We start from the raw sequence: 24,018 nt of genomic DNA on the forward strand, positions 1-24,018 counted from the left end.
ACTCAAGGAGTGGAATGCCAAGAAGTGCCCCTGAGTCTAACAGGTGTGAAAAAGGTACCCATTTAGTGAGACAGATAGGCTTATGAACCTCTATACTTAAACAAGGTTTTCAACATAAGCTACTTCAAAAATAATAAATCTTTCAACAGACTGTGTAAGACAATGTGCTCTAAGGTATGAGAGATCACAACTCAACCTCACTGCCTGGAATTCCGGAAGTTCATTAAATACTGCCATTTGGTACTCAGGGTATAGTTTTAAAATGTGTGTTCATTTTGTTCAAGAGATAGCTACAAATACAGACAGAATATGTGTCACAGTTGGCTTGCCTAGCATACCCTGCATGGGTAGTCAGCAAAAAAGGTAAGACATTTACAGATTTTAAAACCCTCCCAACAGCAACCCATGAACCTTAATGACAAGAGGAAGGCTCACTCCAAAGAATATTCAACTTGACAAAGGTGGCACTCCTCCCAGTTATACCCCTACTGTGGACAGTTTTCACATAATAAAGTGTAGCATGTGAACAAATTTAACACTTCGTTCAATTTATCCTAGGAGTGGATCTCTTGCTAACTGACAGATAAACTCCACCAAGAATTGTAAGACCCCCTTTATTGCCCTCACCCCCACATTCTATTCAGAGGTCATGTTTTCCAACATGAGAATGTTTAGCTAGCACAACTTTTGGATAAAGAATTATCTTTGCCACTGGAGGTGGAGGCAGGAAGGATGGCAGAGACTAGAAATGGAAAAAAAAGAATCTTCAAATCCCTGTTGTATTATCTACTAGATGTAAGTGAATAATAACTAATATGTCTGCAGCCTCAGCCTTAATCTTAAAACAAATGATAGTATTCAAATATAATATTTCACACATGCAGGCTGATAACGGGTTTCCCCTTTCTTTATTTCTGGAAGATTCTGTGAACGACACAATACAAAGCACAATGTATTTAATGAAAGGTTTCCAGGCTGATTTCCCTACAGATTCTTTTCTGTCTTTTCTCTGGAACCTACACACGGGGTATACTGCAGGGACCGAGGGTGTATATAAAAATAAACTATGTGCTAGTATCAGAACTGATACCCTTCTCCTACAGGGGCAAGTGAATTATTAGATCTGTGTCATGAGTGTTTTTTTTAATATGCCATTGTTCCCACTTGAGCACATTAAATTTTCCATATCCACTTTTAAACCAATATAACCTTTTTTTCCCCGTGTTCATAATGTTCACACTGTACATTAGCAGAGAGAAAATCCAATAGTGGAAGTCATCATATAGTAGTTATATGTAAAGCTTAGTGGATGGACACCTTTGGCAACCCCTCCCCCTTCTGAATGGATCCTATATGGAGTTGACTCACTCAAGGGGGTAGTATGCCTCGTGGGAAGCTATACTAATATTTTTTTCTTCTATGATTGATCACAAATCCATTTTTAACATTACACTTTTTTTAAAGTTTATTATAACTTAGGTTCAACATCTTCTAGCCCACAAATTGAAGGTGCTGGAATCTTTTGGTCTGGAAGATGTGTTTGCCAATTATTTTTGCACTAGTGCACATAAACAGGGAAGACTGGATCTTAGGTATGAGTTATACATTCCTGTACAAAATAATTGTATATTCTATGAAGACTGATTCCTTTTCTGGAGAAATATACAACAACACAAGGGAAATCTTGTACCGGCAGCATAACTGAAGTGAAGATACAATATTAGAAAAACAGGGCTACTTTCATTACCGTGATGCCGTGTGTCAGAATGTCTCTCCTTAATGAACCTGTTTGCAATAAGACTCCGGGTGCAAAGAGGCTATTTAGAGAGACTATTGTGTCTATAGCAAGTCCTTCAAATATCTTCCCACCATTAGACATGCCGCATTGACCAATTCTGTCCTGATTGCTGTTCTTTTTACTACCAAGGGACACTCTTGCCCAGACAGACGGATGGATCAGATATCGCAGTTCATAAAATGTTTACACTGTAACACACACACACACACACACACACACACACACAGCACTATACAAGCTACTGAGCTCTGTATCACACAGTAGTAGAATAAGCCAGTGTCATACAAAAGCCAATGCCTCTCCAGTATCAATGCGAGGTTTTAGGTAACACTGTGCTTGCCTATCCCTCTCACAAAAAAGCCTTGCCCAACACCCCTACTTCTGGAAAATACCCACGCCCACTGCTCACAAGGGAACACTGCACACAAACCAAACACTTTCTATGTCATACATATTCCGTATTCTGTCGGGATTTTACTCCTGATTGCTGACAGGAACACAGAGCTGTCTACACCATGCCATGAAAACAGGGTGAGGGGAATAAACTAATAATTAAAGAACAGCTGAAAAGCCTTCCTAAGAAGATTCCTAGCTCCAGTTCATACTGATGCCCTCTGAGAACAAGGGGTTAGTCTCTGCAGTAACGAAGTGTCTTTTCCTAAACCAGCGCCTTTTTACCAAGCCTAACTGGACGAGCCAGGGGTACCTGGAGGACACTTCGTCCTCGCCTCACCCTGCATGATCTTATCAGCCGTTTTCTTGCTTCAGTCTCACCTTTTACACAGCTACACAGAGACTGATTATCCACAGCCTTTCCCTCCTGTGCTTCCTCTAACAGTATATACTTTATATGCAAACACAAATAATGTGCACGACAGCCAGCTGCGGTCTTTTTATTCCACCCCCCCCCCGGCTGTCAAACAGAAGTTGTTCAAATCCAAAAGGTCCAAATTGCCACGTCGCTAGTAAGTACAGTGACTACAAGATCTGATAAGGAACTGCACACCGAGCTAAACTTGGATCCGATGAACCAAAAGCATCGAACAACAGTTTCAACTCAGTGCTTTGAAATTTCTCTATCACCTCCTTTTCTTTTCTGGGCTCAACCTTCTATTCCACCAGCAAACTTGACATACAGACAATTACCTGTTTTGTAGCTCTGATTTCTATTGCTTTACTGACTAGTTTTGATTTCACTATGTATTTTCTCAATCACATTTTAAATTCCTATTGTGATAAAAAAAAAAAAAACCTTTTACAAAATTCTATTAAAAATGCTCTGAGGAATCTGGGGTATCTGCTCAGCAGTTATGAGCACTGGCTACTCTTCCAGAGAACCTGGGATCAATTCCCACCATGAACGGGGCAGCCTCCAACCGATTGTATCTCCAGTTCCTACATCTCTGTCTAGACTCTACAGGCACCAGGCATACACAAGGTACATGAACACACATGCAGGCAAAACACCCACACACATAAAAATAAATGACCAAAATGAAAAAAAGCTACTTTGACTATTATCAAATGCCTATATAGAAGGCATTTAAGTGGTGACAGTTCTAATTCTATAAACTGCTTAACTATACTAAGAGCATGCCTGCAGAACTAGAATCACGTGGCAATCACTTGATTCCCCCCCCCCAAAAAAAAACAAAAACAAAAACAAACTCTTAAGAGTGTAAGGAATGAAAAGGTATATGTCTTGGGTGAAAAAACCCTATATTTTTAAGTAAGACTTTGTTCCTGAGTCTTCACACCACTAGCCCTTCCTATATTTTATCAATACGATTTTTATTTTAATTTTTGTTATTATTTTATATATTTGGGTATTCTGTCTGCATATATATCTGCACCATGTGTGTGAAGTGTCCTCAGAAGCCAGTAGAGGGCATTGGATCCCCTAAATTTAGAAGTTACAGATGGTTGGGAACTGCCATGCAGGGGCTGTGAATTGATCCCAGCTACTCTAGAAGAGCAGTCATTGTTCTATCCACTGAGACATTATTACAGCCCCTGCTTCTGCTTTTTTTTTTTTTTTAAATGCCATATCTTTTAAAACAGGGCCAGACATTTGTCTTATGTATTCTTATAAAGAGAAAAGAAATAAGGATAAAAAATTACAGATAATCTAAACATTATTTCTACAATCCTTTATAGCAATTACTCTCAAAGCATGGTCTCAAGGGGCCGTGTGGCACAGTGGTAGAGTACTTGTTTGCCATGCCATAGCCCCATGTATGGTGCTGGAACCAGCAACAGCATCTCATTGGGATGTAAATTCTCAGGCTGTGGCACAGATCTACAAATCAGAGAATGTGAACAGGGCCCAGCACTTTGGAATCAAGCATGATGTGCTAGGAATGAGGTCAAGTTCAATCAGCATGACCGAGTATGAATACAGCTGTGGGTTCAAGGCCCAGAACCCATATGAAACTCCATGAGCAGGTGATTCTGACACATGCTTAACTATAAAAACCATGCCCTTAAACTATTCAATGTGATATGCTTAAGTGTGTACTGTTTAAGATATTTAATACTCTTTAAAAATTTATTAATTTGCCACAGGCAAATGTAAAAGATACAAAAAGAAAAAAACACTACTCAATTGCTGAAAATATCTTTAATATTATTTAATATCCAAATTTAGAGCAATAGATGATAAACCTTAAAACTGTCTTTCAATTGTACTACATAATGTAAACCACTCAATTAATTTTTTTTATTTGAATGAAAGCACTCTACACATAATTAATAAAATTAAACACTTAATTCCAAATCTGAGATAATGTGATAGAAAAATAATGGGAACACTGTAATGAAATTAATCATAGGGGTCTGGGAAGAAGCCACAGCCACTCTGAAGGAAGGACTGCTTAAAGGTAACCGCTAAGCAGGAGCAGCCACGTGTGATAGGTAAAGGTGACAAGGACAGCTTTGCCAAGGTAAACAGAGGTAAGAGAGTGAGAAAACTAGAAACCTGGACCTGAGGAAGAGCAAAATAAAGTGAAAGAATTGGACGTTTGTTCTGCCTTTAAAGTGTAACATCATAAAGACTTAGAAGGAGGAATTATGGTCTCTGCAAGCCGTGACCCCAGGGTGTACTGAAGCCAGGCAAGGATATTACACAGAATTTCAAGCGTCATGAAAACAATATTCTGAGACAAAGATGCAGACATCGGGAGCTAACCCTAAGATAGACAGCTTGGCAGGTAGAGGCGCTTGCTAACCAGCCTGAAATCCACACAGTAAAAGGAAAGCAGTAGCTCCAACAGACTGTCCTTAGATCACCACCACTACACACCCACACACACAGAGACAGATAAATGTAAAAATACATCTACAGGATGCAATGATATATTATCATAATATATAGATCATTTTCAGTTTTAAAATATGTTATTATCAAACTGACCTGAGTTACTGTAGTCAAATCAATAACCTAAAATAAAAATGCAAAAGTCACAATTTACTAAGCCTGTATTATGTCAGAAACTTTCACATACAATAGAAGAGAGGACAAGGAAGCAGGTCTTAATGTGAGACAGCCATGAGATTATATTAAGGATTTCTGATCCCTGAGGATAGGGATATATGCATATGTATATATGTATATGTATATATGTATATGTATATATGTATATGTATATGTGTGTATGTGTATGTACGTGTGTGTGTGTGTGTGTATGTGTGTGTGAGTTTGTGTGTGTTTATGTGTGTATGTGTGTGTGTGTGTGTATGTGTGTGTATGTGTGTGTTTGTGTGTGTTTGTGTGAGTGTGTGTGTGTGTTTGTGTGTGTGTATTCTTTTGCCTGCTTTTAGGGACAGTATTATTATAATAATAAAAATCCAATGACTAAACAAAATATATTGCTGCTGCTGTCTGCTGATAGAGTAATCCCAGAAATCATGAATTTAAGGCAATAGGTTGGCTATAGAACAGACACTGTCTCTAAGACTACAAACAAACTACAAACAACGAGTAATTTTGATTCAGTATTTACCCAGTATATGGAGAAGGAAAGGAGACTAAGCGCTCTGGTGAGTCTGACAGGTCGACTGGTCATGTGATCCTGTTTTAAACATGAGACCTCTGCCACTCACTGCGTTCTCTCAGCATTTACTCACAAGCACTCTCAACCCTAACAAACTCTCAAGCTCCTAAGGTTCTTAACTGAGGTTCTGAGAACTTCAATCCTTCCTCATTTTATTCTGCACAACTCCCCCAATTAGCTTAAATGTTAAAATATATCTAGTTCATCAACTGATAAATAGATAAGGGAGACATGATATATTGATAGAATAGTAGCATGTGGTGGTAGAATAAAGTATTGGCATCAGCCAAGGCTTCTAATTTTTTCTACTCACAATTCATTTTCTATCAAAACATTTTTATATAATTCTAAGTATACAGATGCATAAGATGCATATTGAAAGCAATAATAAAATTATTTAAAAGATTCTTTGGTGCATATATATATATATATGCACATATACAAATGTGTTCATTTATTGATGGAAATTTGCATACAAAGATGGACATGGTTTTTTGTTGATGCTTATTTTTACATAGGGAATTAAATCTTGGCTACTGCAGGATGCAGAGATTAAATTTCTTTAGGGAGAGGTGGTCTGTGATTTATAATGACCAATGCTGAGGATGCCACTTCACATAATACATGATAAAACATGATGTAAGGATGTTTTGGGCCATCTTAGAAATGGTTGGAAATTCTGTTCTACCCCAAGCCATAGCAATTTTTCATGAAATTCAGAAAAGCTACTCATGATGCCTATTTCCTGTTGAGGAAGGGTGGGTAAGACAGGGTCTTACCTCCCCCCCAGGCTCTTCACAAGCACACTGCACACCTGGTTCTGCCTCTACCTCCCAAGTATGCACCAAGACTCACTAACAAACAGCAATTTTGAAATCAAACATTCTAACACAATAAAATCCCAAATGCTCATCTGTACTTAAATGCTAAAAAACGATGGTAGAAAAATACTAAAAGTATTTGTTACCATAATTAAACCATCCTGTTTCTGTAAAAGTAGAAACTTCAAGGTTTCGTAAAAGCACTGAATTTAATAATTGCATACGATAGTTTCAATCCTGAGCTGAGGTATGTCAGGCCACCGGTGTGCCCACAGGGTGTGAGGGACTGTAGAAGACATTGCAAATCTTGTGCTTCCGAATGCAGACTGCAATGAAGTGACAGGGCACTACAGTGCAAGCAAGACCACAAACACACAATAAACTCATCACATGTTTGCTTTTGAATCATCAGGGATTTTGTTGCTGTATATTCAGGGTCTTCTGCTTTGGCCAAATTTACTACAACCCCCATATTGAAGTTACATAATTATCCACAGTTATGTACAGATATGTTGTGAATGATGCTTAAAAATGGTATGCAAATGAAAGAAGATTAATGCGAAATAACATAGACAATTACATTTGTATGAAATTACCAATAGACAGAAACATAAAGAAAGATTTATGACCACATACATTCAGAGAAAACTAATATTGAAATATGACAGTTAATGGTATGCATTTCTTTTGGAGCTTCAAACTGTGTTTTATTTGTCCAGATTCAATAGAGATTCATTTTTAAATTTGCTCTATCAACAAGGCATCTTAGAGACTGATGGTTAAAAATACCCAATTCAAATTTTCTAAAACAAACACTTATTTCTGTTGTGGAGGAAAGGATCTCAAAGAACACATTCTCATCTTCTCATCAAGTAAGATGCAGAGCAAAGCCTTTTCTGACCTAAAATGAGAGCTCTGGTTGAGGACATGGAGCTTTGGTGGCCTTGAGTTTTAACGGTGTGTCAATTTTCACTTTTCTGGAACTTACATCTAGCTAACTAAAGAACATGGAGGCAGAGGTGCTGTTTCCTCCTGGAAGTCTTTGGACTGCACCCTGTCTGTGTAGACAGGTCCATAGTGTGTGGACTGGTGACTATCTCCTTTATTTCTCTCCTCAGCTTCATTCACAGTTACCTAGAGCACACACAGTGTCTCTGTTTTATTCACAGCCGTAGTTCTTACCAAGCAGTATCATTTTTTGCTGTTGTTTTGTTTTACAGATTTCTGATCCAAGGACAGCCTTTACCCTAGAGCTACAGCAAGCCTATGAACAATATTTGAGAGGGGAAGGGTAAGAGGGAGGAAAAAAGGGAGGGAGAGGGAGACACAAGATTCATATCTGAATGGATGAATAGGTAAAAGGTGCATTTCAGGGAAAAGACTGACTAATTCTTAAAAGGATTTATTCAGAAGCAAACCATGTGAGCATATCTCATGTAATGAACAAAATCAGAATACAATCATCCAGGACTCTGGGCAAACAGAGGTCTCATATTATTCCTGTCTTAAGAGAAAAAAAATCCTGAAAGTATGACTACAGAAACTTAAATGTAACCAGTGACAGGGTACTAAATATGTTAATATCATAAACACATAAACCGTAAATGATCAGAAGTTAGGAACAATTAAGGGAAACAATTAAAATAGAATTGTATCATATTTCTTGAATTTGGTTGGTTCTCAAACATTAAATTCAGATGTTGCTTTTACTCATAAGCTCTGAAAAAGCAAATAATATTTTCTACATACTGTTCACCATAAATCTTAACTTACCATTCAAATTTAATCTAAACACAAACATAACCCTAAAACCTCCGCCAGGCCCACAAATACTCAAGACAACCAAAATCTGATTTCCAGGACAGCAGTTTTAACTTTACAAGTACAATATTTATACTGAGGAGATAAATTATGTAAATCATAATGGCTTACGCTTGTATCATATCTAAGCCTGTACTTTTGCATTCTACAAGATTCAGAAGTCTACACATTTACCCATAGCTCAGTTGGTCTACTAAAACAATTTTACATTTCAGACAGTTGGATATTGATTAAGATTTAAGATCTGTTTGGGAAAAGCTTTAAACAATATCATTCACATTACTTACTTAGCACTTGATCACAGTGTCTATACAACAAACCAGAATTTAAAATTCATTCATAAATTAAGCATCTATTGAAGCCACTATACCATTCACCTTCTTTCCATGCTGCCTTAAAATATTAAATTCAAACATCAAATTCAGCTTTAAATTAGATCAGTCTTAACTAATCTTAGTTGACAACCCAATTAGCCAAAAGAATATTGGTAATCTTTCCAGACAGAAATATTAAAATCCTTTTAAATGTATAAAATCTTTGTTGCAAGTGTTTGTTTTGATGCAGGGCCTCAAATAGCCAGGGTGGTCTTGAACTCGCTGTATAGCTGAAGGTAACCTTAAATTAGATTATTCTGTGAATGAGGGTAACCTATTCTACCTCTCAGCATGGGATCTGCAGGTATATGTCACCATAAGAGGTCTATACAGTGCCTCTACCATACCTGGCAAAAGTTTTTCCAGGACTTTAAAACCTAGTTCAGAGCAGTACATAAATATATTAGCAACTTTACTAAAGGAACAATTGTGATAAGGAAAGGACAAGATTAAGAAATGTAACTAGGGAACACTAAGCCTGGTACCAAACAGGTAAAGACTATCAAAGAAAAGTGAATGCAGACAGGTAAGCTGCCCTACACTCAAAAGAGGCTCTGGCTACACAGCTGAGGAGTTTGCCCAACGAAGAGCAACGACACTGTCAGAAGATTTTCTTTGAAGTCTCCAACCCCAACAAAACTGTCCTGTAGAGAAACTGAAGGTGCCCTGAGCAGCAAGGTAACACACCTAGCAAGGGCTCTGAGCAGGGATAAAAATGCACCACCAACCAACCCCAGCCCTCCAGCTACAGCCACTACAACTCAGGGTTCAAAAGACATTCAAAGGGGAAGCAGCTGCAAAGGATGGTGAAATGAAAACAATGTATTTAATGTCTGAACAGTGAGAGCAGGACGTTAGCACAGAATCCGCACTTCTACAGTGCGGACTTTTGGGGGGAAAAGAGCAAGTTTTCAGTTCACAGAAAGGCCTAGGACCTTAAACAAACTGTGCCGAACCCATTAACCTAATAGATAAAGTTAAACTTGTGCCCATACTTAAGCCTTCAATGTAGTGCAAACGTGCCTTAAAGTATCCCACTAGCAACGGATTCCACAGGGCCTTCACATTCTATCTGACAAGGCACAGAGCTATTCTGTATTTCACGAAGGCCTGAATTATTCTAAGAAAGTAATATCACACATGGAAGGATTTGGGCCACAAACACGTAAGTGGGTCATGTACTAAGATGCACTAAGGTTCGCACTGTTTACTTCTTGAAGGAGCTATTCAAGAACACATTCTTGAGCCAGAGATGGAACTAAGTGGATGCAAAGGAAGAGGGAAGGAGGAGGAAAGAAGGAAGAGTGCATACTTAGCACGCACGAAGCCCCAAGTAGGGAGGAAAGGGCCAACAAAAAGAGGGAAAGGCTCTAGAAGGGAAGGGAAGAACAGAGGCGGGGGGGGGGGGGGGGGGGATATAAACACACACGTGCCAACCTTACAAAAGCAGTGGCCATGTGCACACACTACCAGGCCTTCCCGGAACCGGAACCAGAATCGGAACGGAACCACACACACCCCCTCCTGAGCATATTGTACCATTGTACCTACTTAGGTGAGCAGACCTACAGTTCAACTGCTCCAGGACCTGAAAAGAAAAGGATCACAGAACCTGGGATGCCAGTGGTGTGACAAGAAGCAGACTCTTCTGAATAGCACCCCCCCCCCCAAAAAAAGAGCTAAAATTGCCCAACAAAATGCAAGGCAACAGGAGCTGAGTGGCTTATCCTGGCTGATTACTGTTCTAAGACTCTCATCGATGGGGGTGAAATACAAAGAAAATGTGTGCTGGTTTTTACAGAAAACATATGGGAACTTACCTGGGGAAATTTACTCTCTTAACTAAACAAGGACTCTTTTCAGGTATTTTGAGTTGAAATTGAGAAGGACATTCTTAATTATAGAAAATATGGAGGAAAAAGTCAGCGACTAGTGAATATAATGCACTGGTATTCTCCTTCATACCTGGCATGTGGGTTAGCTTTTGTCAGCTTGACACACACTAGTCACTGGGGAAGAATGAACTGAATGACTCCTATCAGTTTGGTTTGTGGGCATGTCTATGTGACAGCTTCTTGGGGGTTGAGCTACATGGAAGGCCCAGACCACAGCGGGCAGTGCCATCTGTAGGCAGGTGGTCCTGGGAGGTATGAGAAAGGTAACTGAACATGGGCCTGGGAGCAAGCAGGAAGCATCGTTCTGCTGAGGTTCCCATCTCTGTTCCTGCTGGAGCTCCTGCTCTGACATCCATCAGTGATGGACAGTGATCTGGAATGTGTAAGCCAAGGAAGGCCCTTCCCCCACAAGTACCCACAAGTGATGTTTAACACAATAGAAAGCAAGCCAGGAGCATGGGTAGCTGGCAGCAGCTAGAACAGTACTTTACATACGGAGACCTGGTGGATGGGTCAAGCAAATAGAGAAGGCAGCCTAGAAAAGATAATGGGGATTCCAGGCTCCCTGGGAAAATTAAATGGCAGAGAGCACAGGAAGAGAAGAAATTAACGTATCCCCAGGCAAGAGAGGGCCAGGGCCAAGGCATAGAATGGAAAGGAACGCCAATTTTGTGAGTCTTCCTAGATGAGCGGCATCTCTCTGTCCCCTGACATGAGACCAGCAACAAGCCAACCTAACACCTCCTTCAGCAACCAGGGCCTCTGGCAGGAGAATCAAAGTTTACTCCAAGACACCGTGGTCATCTTAAAGTCTCCTGAAGACCTTGCTCTTAAAATGAAGGACACACAATGAGTTTCCTGAGCATCCTTCAGGCACTCACTAATATGCTAGAACTCCAAAGGCCATACATATGCACAGCAGAATACAGAGTCTCAAGCAGACTGCCTGAGTGTGAGTCTCTGTTCCCCTACCACCAGCGATCAGACCTCAGGCTAAATTGCCCTTGCCTCAGTTTCCTGCCTATAACAGACGAGAAACAGTCTTTTCTCTGATGGACCTATCCCTAAGGATAAAATGTACTTCAGCTGTAACTCTAGTTACTATTTTGTAATTAATGATAGTATCTTTCCAGCATGAGTATTTATATGAACAAACTACCTTTTGGTAAATGTTTTCATGGGAAGTACAGCTATTCTGAATACCACTTCTTAGAGTACTTCACCCCCTATGCCACAGACAGACAACTATTAATCAAGTTAGAATTTCCTACTTAGCTTAATGCAGCTTCAGGAGTCTACTGATGAGGATTCCGCAAAGGATGAGTTAGTTGATCATGGCCCAAGAATTACCAATGCTTCATTACTTCACCATTATGTCTTTGCCACAGAGTTCAATCTAGTTTGTGTACTGTACCTTTAAAAATATGGTCCCAGGAACAGGGAGTATGTATCAGTTGATGGACACTTGGAAAATACATGACTACATGATGAACTCTGGGTTTGATTCCCCAGTACTAAAAATAAAGGTTAAAAAAAATCCATAGAATTCCTATTGGTAGAAGATTTACCAAGATCTTTACAAAAGAGCCTATAACTGGTTTGGGACTACCGAACCCTTGACTTGCGGCTCTAAGGGGCCCCCAATTCACCAACATCTCAGTGACATTTATGCTGTTGTTCCCTGTGGGAAGCAATGGAAAACTTCAGATAAACTGAGATAGGGCCCTTTTCATTATTCTTTAACAACTTTATGTATGCGTTATATTGAATTTTAGTCATTTTAACCCCATTATCATCTCTCAACACTGAGCCCCCTTATTCTCACTTCTCCCATTTTCATATCCTTCTTCCTTTTCTTTCCATTTCTCTCTTTTTTTCTTTGTCTTTGTTTTTTTTCTGTGACCAACTCATTTTAATTAAGGTTGCTTGCAGGGGCATGAGTTAGTGGTTATTTATTGACGCATGGGCAATTTGGCAATGGCTATAATTATGAGAAGAATGATTCTTCCTCTTCTAGCAACCATTAACTGCCAACAGTTCCTCATGAGGCCGCACAAGCCCCTTCCCCACATGTACAACAGTGTGAATTCAGGAGCACAATGGCACTGCCATCGCCAGAAGGCAGCAAAGATTGGTCCCTATAAACATGACGCCTGATTTAACAACAGGAGTGATCCAAAGTGCGGTACCAGTACTGGAAACACATTCCTGTGATGACGAGGTGGAATGGGAAGTAAAGGAGCCATTTAATGAAGCAAAATCAGAAAAATAATGCCAGAAAAGTAATTTAGGCAAAGAGCAGAGAACAATGGGAGAAAGTAACTTCCTCACATGCTCCATAGCCGCTGGGCTTCACCTCTGGATAATCCTCTCTCCTCACCACACTAGGTCAGTCCCCCACACACACCTGTGGCAGCTCCTAAGGGCCTCAGCTGAGACATGTTTCAGCTCCCACAGGATTCTTGAAGCCAGGACTCACGCTGAATGGTGAATGTGTACTCCCCGACCAGAGCCTAGCCAGGTTACAATAAGAGCCCTCCCTACTCTATCTTCAGTCAAGTCTTACAGTTCGGCTTAAACCCCAAAGGTTCTTACACGCAACAACAGACATGAATCTCAAATGAAACCACCACACTTACAAATACACACTGTATGATTTACATTTGTATCACATTCCGAAAAAGACTAAACTACAAGGATGAGAAAAATATTGGTGATACCAATAACAGGGCAGGAGAATAGACGTTATTTTCTCCATCACATAGGGGTACTTTCAAGGTGTGTTGTTTAATTTACAAACAAGAACACTATATTGAATAGTGCATAGTGCTCACTAGGTAGCTCTTCTGTGCCTTGATGAATTCTTTGCTTTCCCAACTCCACACAGTTCTGACACCAGTGCCAGGCTTGATGTGCCCTTGGTCAGTTACCCTGTTCCAGGAATCCTTTTTATAATTAGTTCAAATCCTATTTTCAGTGTGAATACCTTTTCTTTGCTTCACTTTGAGCTTTCTTGACAGATTTCTTTTCTATTATCACTTCTTTTGACCTGTCACATGAGTTTATCAAAGACAAGGGGACAATATAACTGCATGCCTGTCTGCTCATAAACCAAATAACAGAAAGAACTAATGCCACTAATACAGTGAATCATAACTCATTAACATGACTTCTGATATAATTAGACTATACTGATAGGGAACTGGTGTTAATTAACCATGGCAAGTAAAAGCCATGTAAAAGAAGAAACAATTACACTTAAAGTAATTTTAAAATGAATGAACTGAATCACCACAGATTTAAGAAATAGAACTTGAGTACCTTCCTACATCTTATAATAATCAAAGAAGCGGGGAGGACCCTGAAGACCCAATTCCATCTAGATTAATAGATGAGAAGAAATTTGTCCTACAATTCCAACTCTAATACCAGTAACAAAATTATGGGTACTATTATGTTTTTATGACATTCCTTTTACAAAGTCAGTAATATTTTTTCATTGGTTGAATGGACCAAGAGAGAATAATATTAGACAATACTTGTAGAAATTCAACCAGACACTATCATACAAATATACACAGCGGCTGCAACTGGTACTATTCTCTAATGTGCTCACAGAATCCTCGTAGCCACCCACAAGGCAAGTGGTGTTATAATCACCTGTATGCATAGCAGAGTGCCAGAGAATAAGGAAGTCCAATAATTCATCTACAGATAGGCCAACAGTAAGCAATAAAGCCAGGATTTGAACTCAAAAAGCAACTTCGCAAATCAAGCTATTCAAAATGCTATTTCTCTCTGCTTTCTGTACAAAATAAACACAGTCATCAGGAAGGGTACCCAATACCGATCCCTAGATGTTGCACAGATATCACTTAGTGATGTTCAACACCACACACAATCGGCTCTCCTGGGACATCAAGTACAACAAACAATGACCCACTGAGTTAGAAAAACCATTCTAAGATGATAAGAGTGGCAGGTGAACAGAGTGAAAAAAATTCAAAATAAGTCCATTATTTTATTCTATGGAAAACTGACATAAATACAAGAAGATCACTAATAAAATTCATTTTGTAAGACTAGAAAAAGTCTTGTATTTATCATAAATGTGTCTAAGAAGAGTGCTGTTACAAGGTATGGAGCATAAACAAATTCCACTGACATTTTCAATACCTCTGACCCTGAAAGTTAATCATACTGCTTGCAGAGGTCTGATCTCACAAGAATTCCATAAGGAGCAGGAACGTGAGGGCCTAATAAGGATGTATGATACAGGAGCAAAGGGATTAGTTAACTAAAATAAGTGGATTCCTCTCTAAATATAATCCACTCATAAGGACATTTAGAACATTTGTATCTCATTAGGGGTATTAAGTGAGGAAAAGAGTCTCAGTACCAAACAATCCTAATTATAATTCATCTTAGGAAATAAAGTGAGTTTTCTTAACTGAAATGGAAAATGTATGGCAGGAAACATCTTTAATATAATAACAGAACTGTCACCAAACTCAGACACTAAAGCAAACACGGCAGGCTAAAGGAACACAATGAAAACTAACTAACTGCTCTCAGAATGACAATGGCTTTTCATGTTTCTCAAAACATGCTTCTTCCTCTGTCATCATAACAACCCAAAGCAGAAGTAAGATGACTGAGAAAAAGAGACTCAGTTTGTAAGCAGCAGGAGATATAATAACGGTTTATTCTAACACATCTTCCATGAAGGTGACACAAGAAGTAAAATCAAGGCAGTTAATAAGGCAACTTCACCATCAGTGGGCTTCCATGTGGGGAAAACTCTGTCTACTTCGCCATCTCACCAGAAAGGAGAGCTTGCCAACCAAGTATTGCAACAATAAGTAAATAAATAAATAAATAAATAAATAAATAAATAAATAAATTCTACAGAAATGGAATGCATGGTGTGACTTCTTGCTGTTAGATGTTCAAAGACAATTTTACTAAAATTGAAAAGAGAAACTTGAAAGCAGGTAAGCTGTAAACCTCAGCAGCCGTCACAGAACTGAACAGGGAAGAGTTTGAGTTAAGCCAACATGGAGGTCAGCCACCTGGCAGATAACAGCTACAGGGCAGACACAAAAGCTTTAAAGAAAAGGAGACCTAAAGGACTAGAGAAAGCATATTTAGCTCTGGCCAGCAACCTAAAGACAGAAGAGAAGAAGGAGGAATATATATGTTCTGTTTTGAGTCAGAATTCACAATGGCAGGCAGACCCAGCATAAGCTGATGGTAGCTCTGTAGCTTCTGCATCGGGGATGCGAATTCCAGGAAGGGAATGTAAGATAATAAAACAGTAGGTCAGAGGTGATGCCCATTGTTGGGTATCCATCACAGCTTCGGCCTCTTACTGTGGTAAGAGTCTCCCTCAGAAGGTAGGGCTGTCTCATTGCCTTTTTGAGCTTCACAGCCTTATTGCAAGCAGTTAATTTTCTAAATTTCAGATAGGAAGTAATCACTACCCTCTCCTAGCATAGTTCCTCTCAGGAAGCACTGGAGAAAGCTTGGTCCAGTGTCTACTCTCAAGGCTGTTCATCTCCATGACTAAATTCATGAGGCATCTCTCTCTTTGTTGAGAGCTAGGGCTTTCATGCTCCTAGTCTACACCATGCCCCCAGGAAAGAGGGGGCAGGCATAGGCATCAGTGTTTTCACGTTAGGTACAAGTATTTGCCTCGATTATTTTTAAGTATCTATTTGAAAACTGTGAAGGGGTTGTTCTGTGGAAGTAAAAGAGACAGTTGCATCATTACCCAGTGGTGGCTAAGAAAACACTTTACCATTACAGAACAGAAAGATCAGAGGACAGGGAACTATTTTCCTACTGTAAGACTCAACACAGCTTTTAAAAAGCTGAATTTCTCAGCCAACAAAAGCAATCAGAACAATAGTCTATGTTATCATTAATTTTACACTTTCCAGTATGGCCCATTCCTTTCTGTAGTAAGTCTTTGCTATGGGGAATTAGGGTTGGGGGAAGAATATAGGGATTTAGATCAGTCAATGAATTTTGCATGATATATGTATGTATCTATGTATGTATGTATGTATGTATGTATGTATGTATGTATTTAATAAATGAACTGCCCTTGCTTGATTAGGCAACTTTTCCTTTCCTTGAAAAATAGTGTCAATCCTGTTCCTACTCCTACCTGCCCCTGGTCCACCTATAAATTCTGTTTTCCCTTTCCAGAAGATCCATGTACCCTCCCCACCACAGTCCTCTCTCCTTGTTACTTACCCTCTCTGTGTTTGTGACTTTCCGTATGATTATCCTTAACAACTAATATCCACTTACAAGTGAGTATATGTCATGCTTGCCTTTCTGGGTCTGGGTTGCCTTGCTAAGGATCATGGTATTTTTGATTGGTTGATTGGTTGGTTGGTTGGTTGGTTGGTTGGTTGGTTGGTTGGTTGGTTGGTTAGATGGCTAGTTGGTTAGTTAGATGGTTGGTTGGTTGGTTGGTTTGTAGTCTAATCTATTTGTCTAAAAATTTCACGTTGTCATTTTTTAACATCTGTGTAATACTCCATTGTTTAAGTATATATTTCCTTTATCCATTCTTTGGTTGAGGAAAATCTAGGTTGTTTCCAGAGTCTGACTATTATGAATAAAGCAGCTATAAACATAGTTGAGCAAGTGTCTTTGTGGTAAGATGGAGTGTCTTTGGGTATATGCCCAGGAGTGGTATAGCTGTGTCTTAAAGTAAATCAATTCCAAATTTTCTGAGAAACATCCATATTGACTTCCAAAGTAGCTGTACAAGTTTGCACTCTGACCAAGAATGGAAGAGTGTTCCCCTTGTTCCACATCCTCACCAGCACGGGTTGTTACTTGTGTTATTGGTCTTAGCTATTCTGACAGATATAAGATGAAATCAGAAAGTAGATTCAATTTGCATTTCCCTAATGACTATGGATATTAAATGTTTCTTTAAGTGTTTCTCAGCTATTTGAGATTCTACTATTTGGAACTCTCTGTTTAGATTTGTATCTTTAATTGGATTATTTGGCTTGTTGATGCATAGTTTCTTGAGTTCTTTATGTATTTTAGATATTAGAATTCTATGCGATGTGAAGTTGGGTTGGAGATGGAGGGACAGGGGGAGAGAATAGAGGGAGAGACAACTAGAGTTGGAGAGCATTTAGAGGGTGATGGAGAAGTCCCGTAAAGTAGAAACTTCCAGGAATTTTTAAGGGTGATACTAGCAAGAATTCCTACTAGTGAAGGACACATAGCCTGAACTGGTCATCTTATGTACTGTAACCAGGCAAGGCTTCTCATCGTAGCACTAGGACACTAACCGAGCCACATAACCTTCAATGTACAAACTATCCTGCCTGTAAGATGTGCTGGGGAAATGATGACTCGGAGCTTGTGAAAGTGGCCAACCAATGACTACTCTAACTTGGGGCCTACACCAGGAGAGGGGCCCATGCCAGTACTGCCTGGATAGGCAGATGTTAAATGACCCAGAGACCTAAGGTAGAACCAAACACAACTGGAACAAACAAAAAAAAACCTGTCAATGAAATAGTTGCTAATGTACACTGTTACACTCATAGATTTGTACCTAGCACCAGAGAGGCTTCCTCAGGCAGCTAATGAGAGTAGACATAGAAACCTATTGCCAAAGATTACACAGAGCTCAAGGAAGCGCACCAAAGAAGAGGAAGAATTGCAGGAGCATTGTTAGAGGACGCCAGGAGAACACGGCGCACAAATTCAACTAAGCAGGGGAGGGGCTCACAGAGACTGAAGTGGCAATTATGAAGCCTTCATGGATCTTCAATCGATCCTATGAATACATCTTATGGATGTTTAGCTTGGGGTTTTAATGGGCCTCCTAACAGCAGTAGTGAGGATGTCTCTGAATCTTTTGCCTGCTCTGACTGGGTTGCCATTTCCAGCCTTGATATGAATAAGGATTTGTACATAGTCTTATTTTAACTTTTTATGGAATGCTCAGTTGATATCCCTTGGAGGCTTGCTCTTTTCTGAAAGATGGGTTGGGGAGAAAGGATGTTGGGGAGAAACTAGGAGCTGTAGAGGAAGAGGAAGCTAAAGTCAGAATTCATTGTATGAGACAAGAATAAGTAAAAAGTAGTATCAGGATCAAGTCATATGACAGAAAACACATAGGTATACACACATGTATGCACCTGGACACACATGTGGTACACAAGGACACACATATGGCCGTTATGTTTTTGTATTTTCACATTTATGATGACTGTGGTAGTCTGAATGAGATTCCCCCACATAGGCTCATAGGCTCATGTATTTGAATGCTGGCGATCCAGTCAGTGAACTGTTCAGGATGGGCGGAAGTGTAGCCTTGCTGTAGAGGATGTGTCACTAGCAGTGGGTTTTGAGGTATCACAAGTCCATACCATTACTAATTAGTTCTCACTCTGCCTCACACTTGTGGATGAGAGTAAGCTCTCCACTATTGCCCCAGCACCATGCTTGCCTCCTGATGCCATACGCACTACCACACTGGTCATGGACTCTAACCTTCTAAAACTATGAACCTCAAAAAGTTGTTACAAGTTGCTGGGTCATGGTATTTTAACACACCAATATAAAAGTGACTAAGACAATGATGAAATCCTATTACCTTAAAAGCCAGAGAGTAAAAAGCTTCTGAGCATATCAGACACCCTCCTATGTCATAGAGACAGCATCTACCCTAAGCATGGAAACAAGTATGAATGTAAATGTATGAAGTCGTTCTTAATTTTAAGCTGAACTATATAGCACATACCCCCTACAGAACACAATCATCTTCTCTTCCTGTGCCCTGTAGCTTGTTCTTTCCATTGGAGCATCTGTTCTGACACTTAATGCCTTTACCTCAGGCATTCAAATATTACCAGGTCTAAATCAGGACCTATCTCAGGAAAACCCCAAGACTTGAATCACCCTTCACAGGATTCATCCACTGTCTAGACCAATTTTCAACCTCCCTGAGGCCTTTAACTAACTTAAGAAAGAACGGGGAAGTAGGAAGGGGTGGATGGGAGGACAGGGGAAGAGAAGGGGGCTTACGGGACTTTCGGGGAGTCGGGGGGCTAGAAAAGGGGAAATCATTTGAAATGTAAATAAATTATATCGAATAAAAAAAAATTAAAAAAAAAAAAGAAAGATGCAATGCTCAATAAAGATCCCCAGAAAGAGTGGTACCTAAGTGGAGACAGAGTATAATTGATATAATTAATGTTGACTAACTTTTGTAGGGTGGAGATTCCAAAGCAATGTAGGTGGAATAAGTTAGCAAAAGAAGTGGGAAAACTGCAGGAAGATAGAAAAGAGGAAAAGAGGGCTCCACGTTTGACAGAAGTTTCTCCACTCCAAAGATGTTTGAAGAAAAACTGTAACTGCTAATCCTAGCCTTTAAAAAAAATACTTCTGACATCACTGCAGTATTAGAAACATTTGGGAGTATGAACCATCGGATGACAGTTACAGGAATCCTGGAAGGGGAAAGAATGGTCAAGGAAGGCCAGACAGCAGTACAGTTATAAACCTCTGCTCAGTCCCAAAGCTTCCTCCAAGCCATGCAAGCCACTGCCAGTAAGAGGTGGATGGGAATGCTGTTCCTCACTTCCCCAGGTGATGATGCTAAGGAGGGGCATGAACACAGCTCTGCTGCAGAGAACATTTGGGTTCCTTGGTTTTCTCACCTTTTGAAGTAAGACATGTCATAGGTTTCATTCCCAAGGGCCTGAGATTTATAGAAGCCAGTAAAGACATGATTTACAAGTCTAACTACAGAAAATGCTAGTATAAAAACAAAAACTTTCCAATTTTCCTTATGCCATGACTTGGTCCTTCTGTAATATAGGAAATGGGGTCGAGGAAAATGTTGTGGTAAAAAAAAAATAGAGCAGGTCACTTCAAGATTAGGAATCTTTCAAAAAAGATAGCACCCTCACTCAAAAATTGCATTTATTTTATTTTATGTGTATGGGTGCTTTGCCTGCATAGATATATGTGCACCACGAGTGCCTGTTACAGACAGTTGTGAACCACCCTGGGTGCTGGAAATCAAATCCCAGATTACTCCTCTTCCAGAGGAACAGTGTCTTTAACCACTGAACCATCTCCAGCCCTGTGCTCCAAGTTTGTGACAATGAAGGTTTAAAAAAACAATACACCCACTCTCAAAGCACATAAGTAAAGAAAATAGATAAACTACCAAACCAGTATTCCATGCTGTCAATGAGTCAACAAGTACATCCCACAGAAACTAACAGTGTTTAATAAAAGTTCCTTTTTATCAATAATATTCTCATGTTACTCAAAAATTCCACAAAAATCAGCTCTTTAAAGGAATCTTTTTATAATTGAAGCCTTTCAACTTAAACACTTATGCTAGCTAGACTGAGTATTTATAGATACTCAAAATAGTACACCTTCAATTCAGATGTCTAAGAAAGCGAAGTAGGGTAGATGTTTCCACAACAAAATCATGCTTCCACAGAATGTCTGTTGCAAGAGAATATATCTGTAAAATCACATGTGAGAAATGTTTATATGTCAGAAATATAACTAACTCATAAATACACAAAACACAATCTAACATTAGAATTAGAGCATCTGTAAATTCAGTATCCATTATCTGCCTTTCTGGCTCTCCATGGATGTCAAAAGCAACAAGACTGATAAGCATCCTTTTCACTGTCTGTAGTGCATGCCCACAATTGCTGGCTAGATTAGTAAGTACCCCATTGTGGTTAGCATGGCAATAGATGTTCAGGTCAGCCTGTTCGGCAGATGGCAAGAAACCATGGACTCTGATATCAGAAAGTTAGACTTTCAACAATATGGCACTAAGCAGAGAACTTCCTGACCAGCACAAAACATGGTGGTTGGAGAAATGGAGCATGATTAAAATAAAAGAAACAATACGGGAGAGTTCATGATCTAGTGCCATTTCTATCTTTAGTATAAATTTTAAGATCTAATCTACTCTAAGTCTCTCAAAACAATAACTATTATTCCCATGAGGTAATAATCAACTTGAACTCAGAAAATTCAAGTTCAAGTGTACTGTATGCTGAGACGGTAGTCACGGAGAGCACAGTGGCACTGAATGAGTTCTCACATACTTTACATTCTATGGCCATCTGAAACCATGCATGAATGAAAACATACGTGGTGTCATAAGCACATCAGAATCTTTCCTAGATGGCAAAGTAGTGAAATATTAATAACTATTATATGTCATTAAAAATATCCCCTGGCTCTTCTGAAGAGAACAGTATTCTCTAGTTCAGTGTAAGGAATCTGTTCAGTAGCCATGTTACAAAAATCCAAAAGCTAAGTTAATGATAAAATGCTTATCAACCATATGGGTTCCAGAGCCCACATTATGGAAAAAAAAGTTACAAAAAATGCTGAACCCCAAGAGGAGAAAATCTCTGTTAATATCGGGTATCCTACTGAAAAGTCTTGAGAAACTGTGAGTTCTTGCCATCTCAGAAAGCAGGCTGACTTAAACACCTATCATTACAATGGCCAAAACAAAGGTACCACTCCTTGTCTACCGGGGTGGTAGATGAAAATCCATGCTGAGCCTCGGGAAAGGAAGCTGAGCTGGACTCTCCCACCAAAGAAACAACTACCTCCACAAGGCAAGTATGGGCAGTCCATGGGGAGGAAGAGGTCCACCTCCTGATTTTCATCTGGCCTTGCTCCCATGTATCAAGTTAATGTTTTAGCTCAGTGAAAGTAATTACCAGCCAGGCTCTGCAATCCATCATTCACCCTGGGCATTCCTGCTGATTCTTTCTTTGGTCTCTAGGACCCAAGAATCTCTTTTGTTGATCTGTAAGTGCAAAGGAAAGGTTGGTTGTTACTAGTTTCTTTCTATTCTAAATTTCTGCCAAGTAATTAGAATAGAAAATGAACTATTTTCAAGTTTTTTAATTGAAGCTATGGGGGTTAGAGTAGTCATAGCCTCTAACAAAAATAAGATTAAAACCATACATCTTTGATGCCCCCCCACACACACCTCTTCCAAGTAGAATGGACAAATGTAATCTGACTCTAGACAGTGAGCTCGGGGACTTGATCTAAATCACCCTCCTTCTAATTTAGGTCATTTGGCAAGAATACCTTAGTAAATTAGCAAACTGCATATAAATTTACAAAAGGTATTCCTATATCCTCATATCATCTGAAAGAAAAGCATTATTGGAATCCTCACTGCACAGACAATGAGTGGAAAGTTCAGAGGTTAGATGCACTACCCCCAGGAACACATTTCACAGGTTACAAAACAAATTTGCCCACTCAAAACATTAGGCTTCTATACACCTCTCCAAGTAACTATACTATAGGACAGCTTACATGAGTTCTAACCGGGAGTAATATCCAAAATTGATTAGCTCTTTGCCGTTCATCACACAGTAGACATTGTTTATTTTACATATTCCACTAAACTACAGACTTGACAAAGGCATTCTAAAATTCCCCCTCAATGCTGCCACCATGTAAGTCCATTTCCTTTACATAAGTACACTGATTAGCAATATAAATACAAGTAAATATAATAAATTTATAGATACATATGTATGTATATAATATATAAAAGACCTATGTCGTAATAATCACAGTAATGGTAAGTTAAAATACATCAGTTTAAAACATTCTGTCTTTGGTGATCAGAAACCCTATGGATATAGGATCTGTGGCTATACATACTACCAGTCTAAACATCAAATGGCTGTGTGTGACAGCTAGCTGTTCAGACAATGCTTTATTTGACAATGGACCATGAGAACACGGTGGTCCCACAGACTGACATGAAGCAATTTTTATAAAATTATCTAATGTACACATAGTTGAAAAAGAAAAAAAAAGAAACTGAAGGACAAGAAAACAAAGGCCTTATTGTTGGAGCAAAATATTGATGGTAAATTATCTGCTTACAAATAAATCTATGATTAAAAAAGAAGAAGAAGAGAGAAACCAGAAAAACTACTACAGACACATTTGTGCCTGAGGAGGAGGCAGTCCTCAGAAGGGCTTGAGAGACGGTGCTAAGCAATGGGCATCTCCATCTTGTCACACCCACGGAAGACTTTCCAGGATGACAAGATATGATCCTGACATTGTTTAGACTTCAGCTCTTATATTAGTTTTTAATCAGAAAAAGGTTTTAAATGAAAAATTTCTTGACAACAGTCAAATAATCTTGTACAATGTATCCATATATTGATCTAAGTA

The 24,018-nt window shown here is 39.3% G+C and overlaps 1 protein-coding gene across 1 annotated transcript in view; it reads right to left on the bottom strand.

Moving 5' to 3' along the window:
- The window catches only part of Bnc2 (basonuclin 2), a 338,948-nt gene extending 316,347 nt beyond the window's left edge, over window positions 1-22,601 (bottom strand). Inside the window, exon 1 of the mRNA XM_052176699.1 lies at window positions 22,527-22,601. Within this exon, the coding sequence (XP_052032659.1) occupies window positions 22,527-22,550 (24 nt within the window). The 5' untranslated portion in view covers window positions 22,551-22,601. The remainder of the gene's footprint in view (window positions 1-22,526) is intronic.
- Window positions 22,602-24,018: the final 1,417 nt, after the last annotated feature.

The sequence above is a fragment of the Apodemus sylvaticus genome, chromosome 3, assembly GCF_947179515.1.
Source record: "Apodemus sylvaticus chromosome 3, mApoSyl1.1, whole genome shotgun sequence".
In the NCBI taxonomy this organism is placed as follows: Eukaryota; Metazoa; Chordata; class Mammalia; order Rodentia; family Muridae; genus Apodemus; species Apodemus sylvaticus.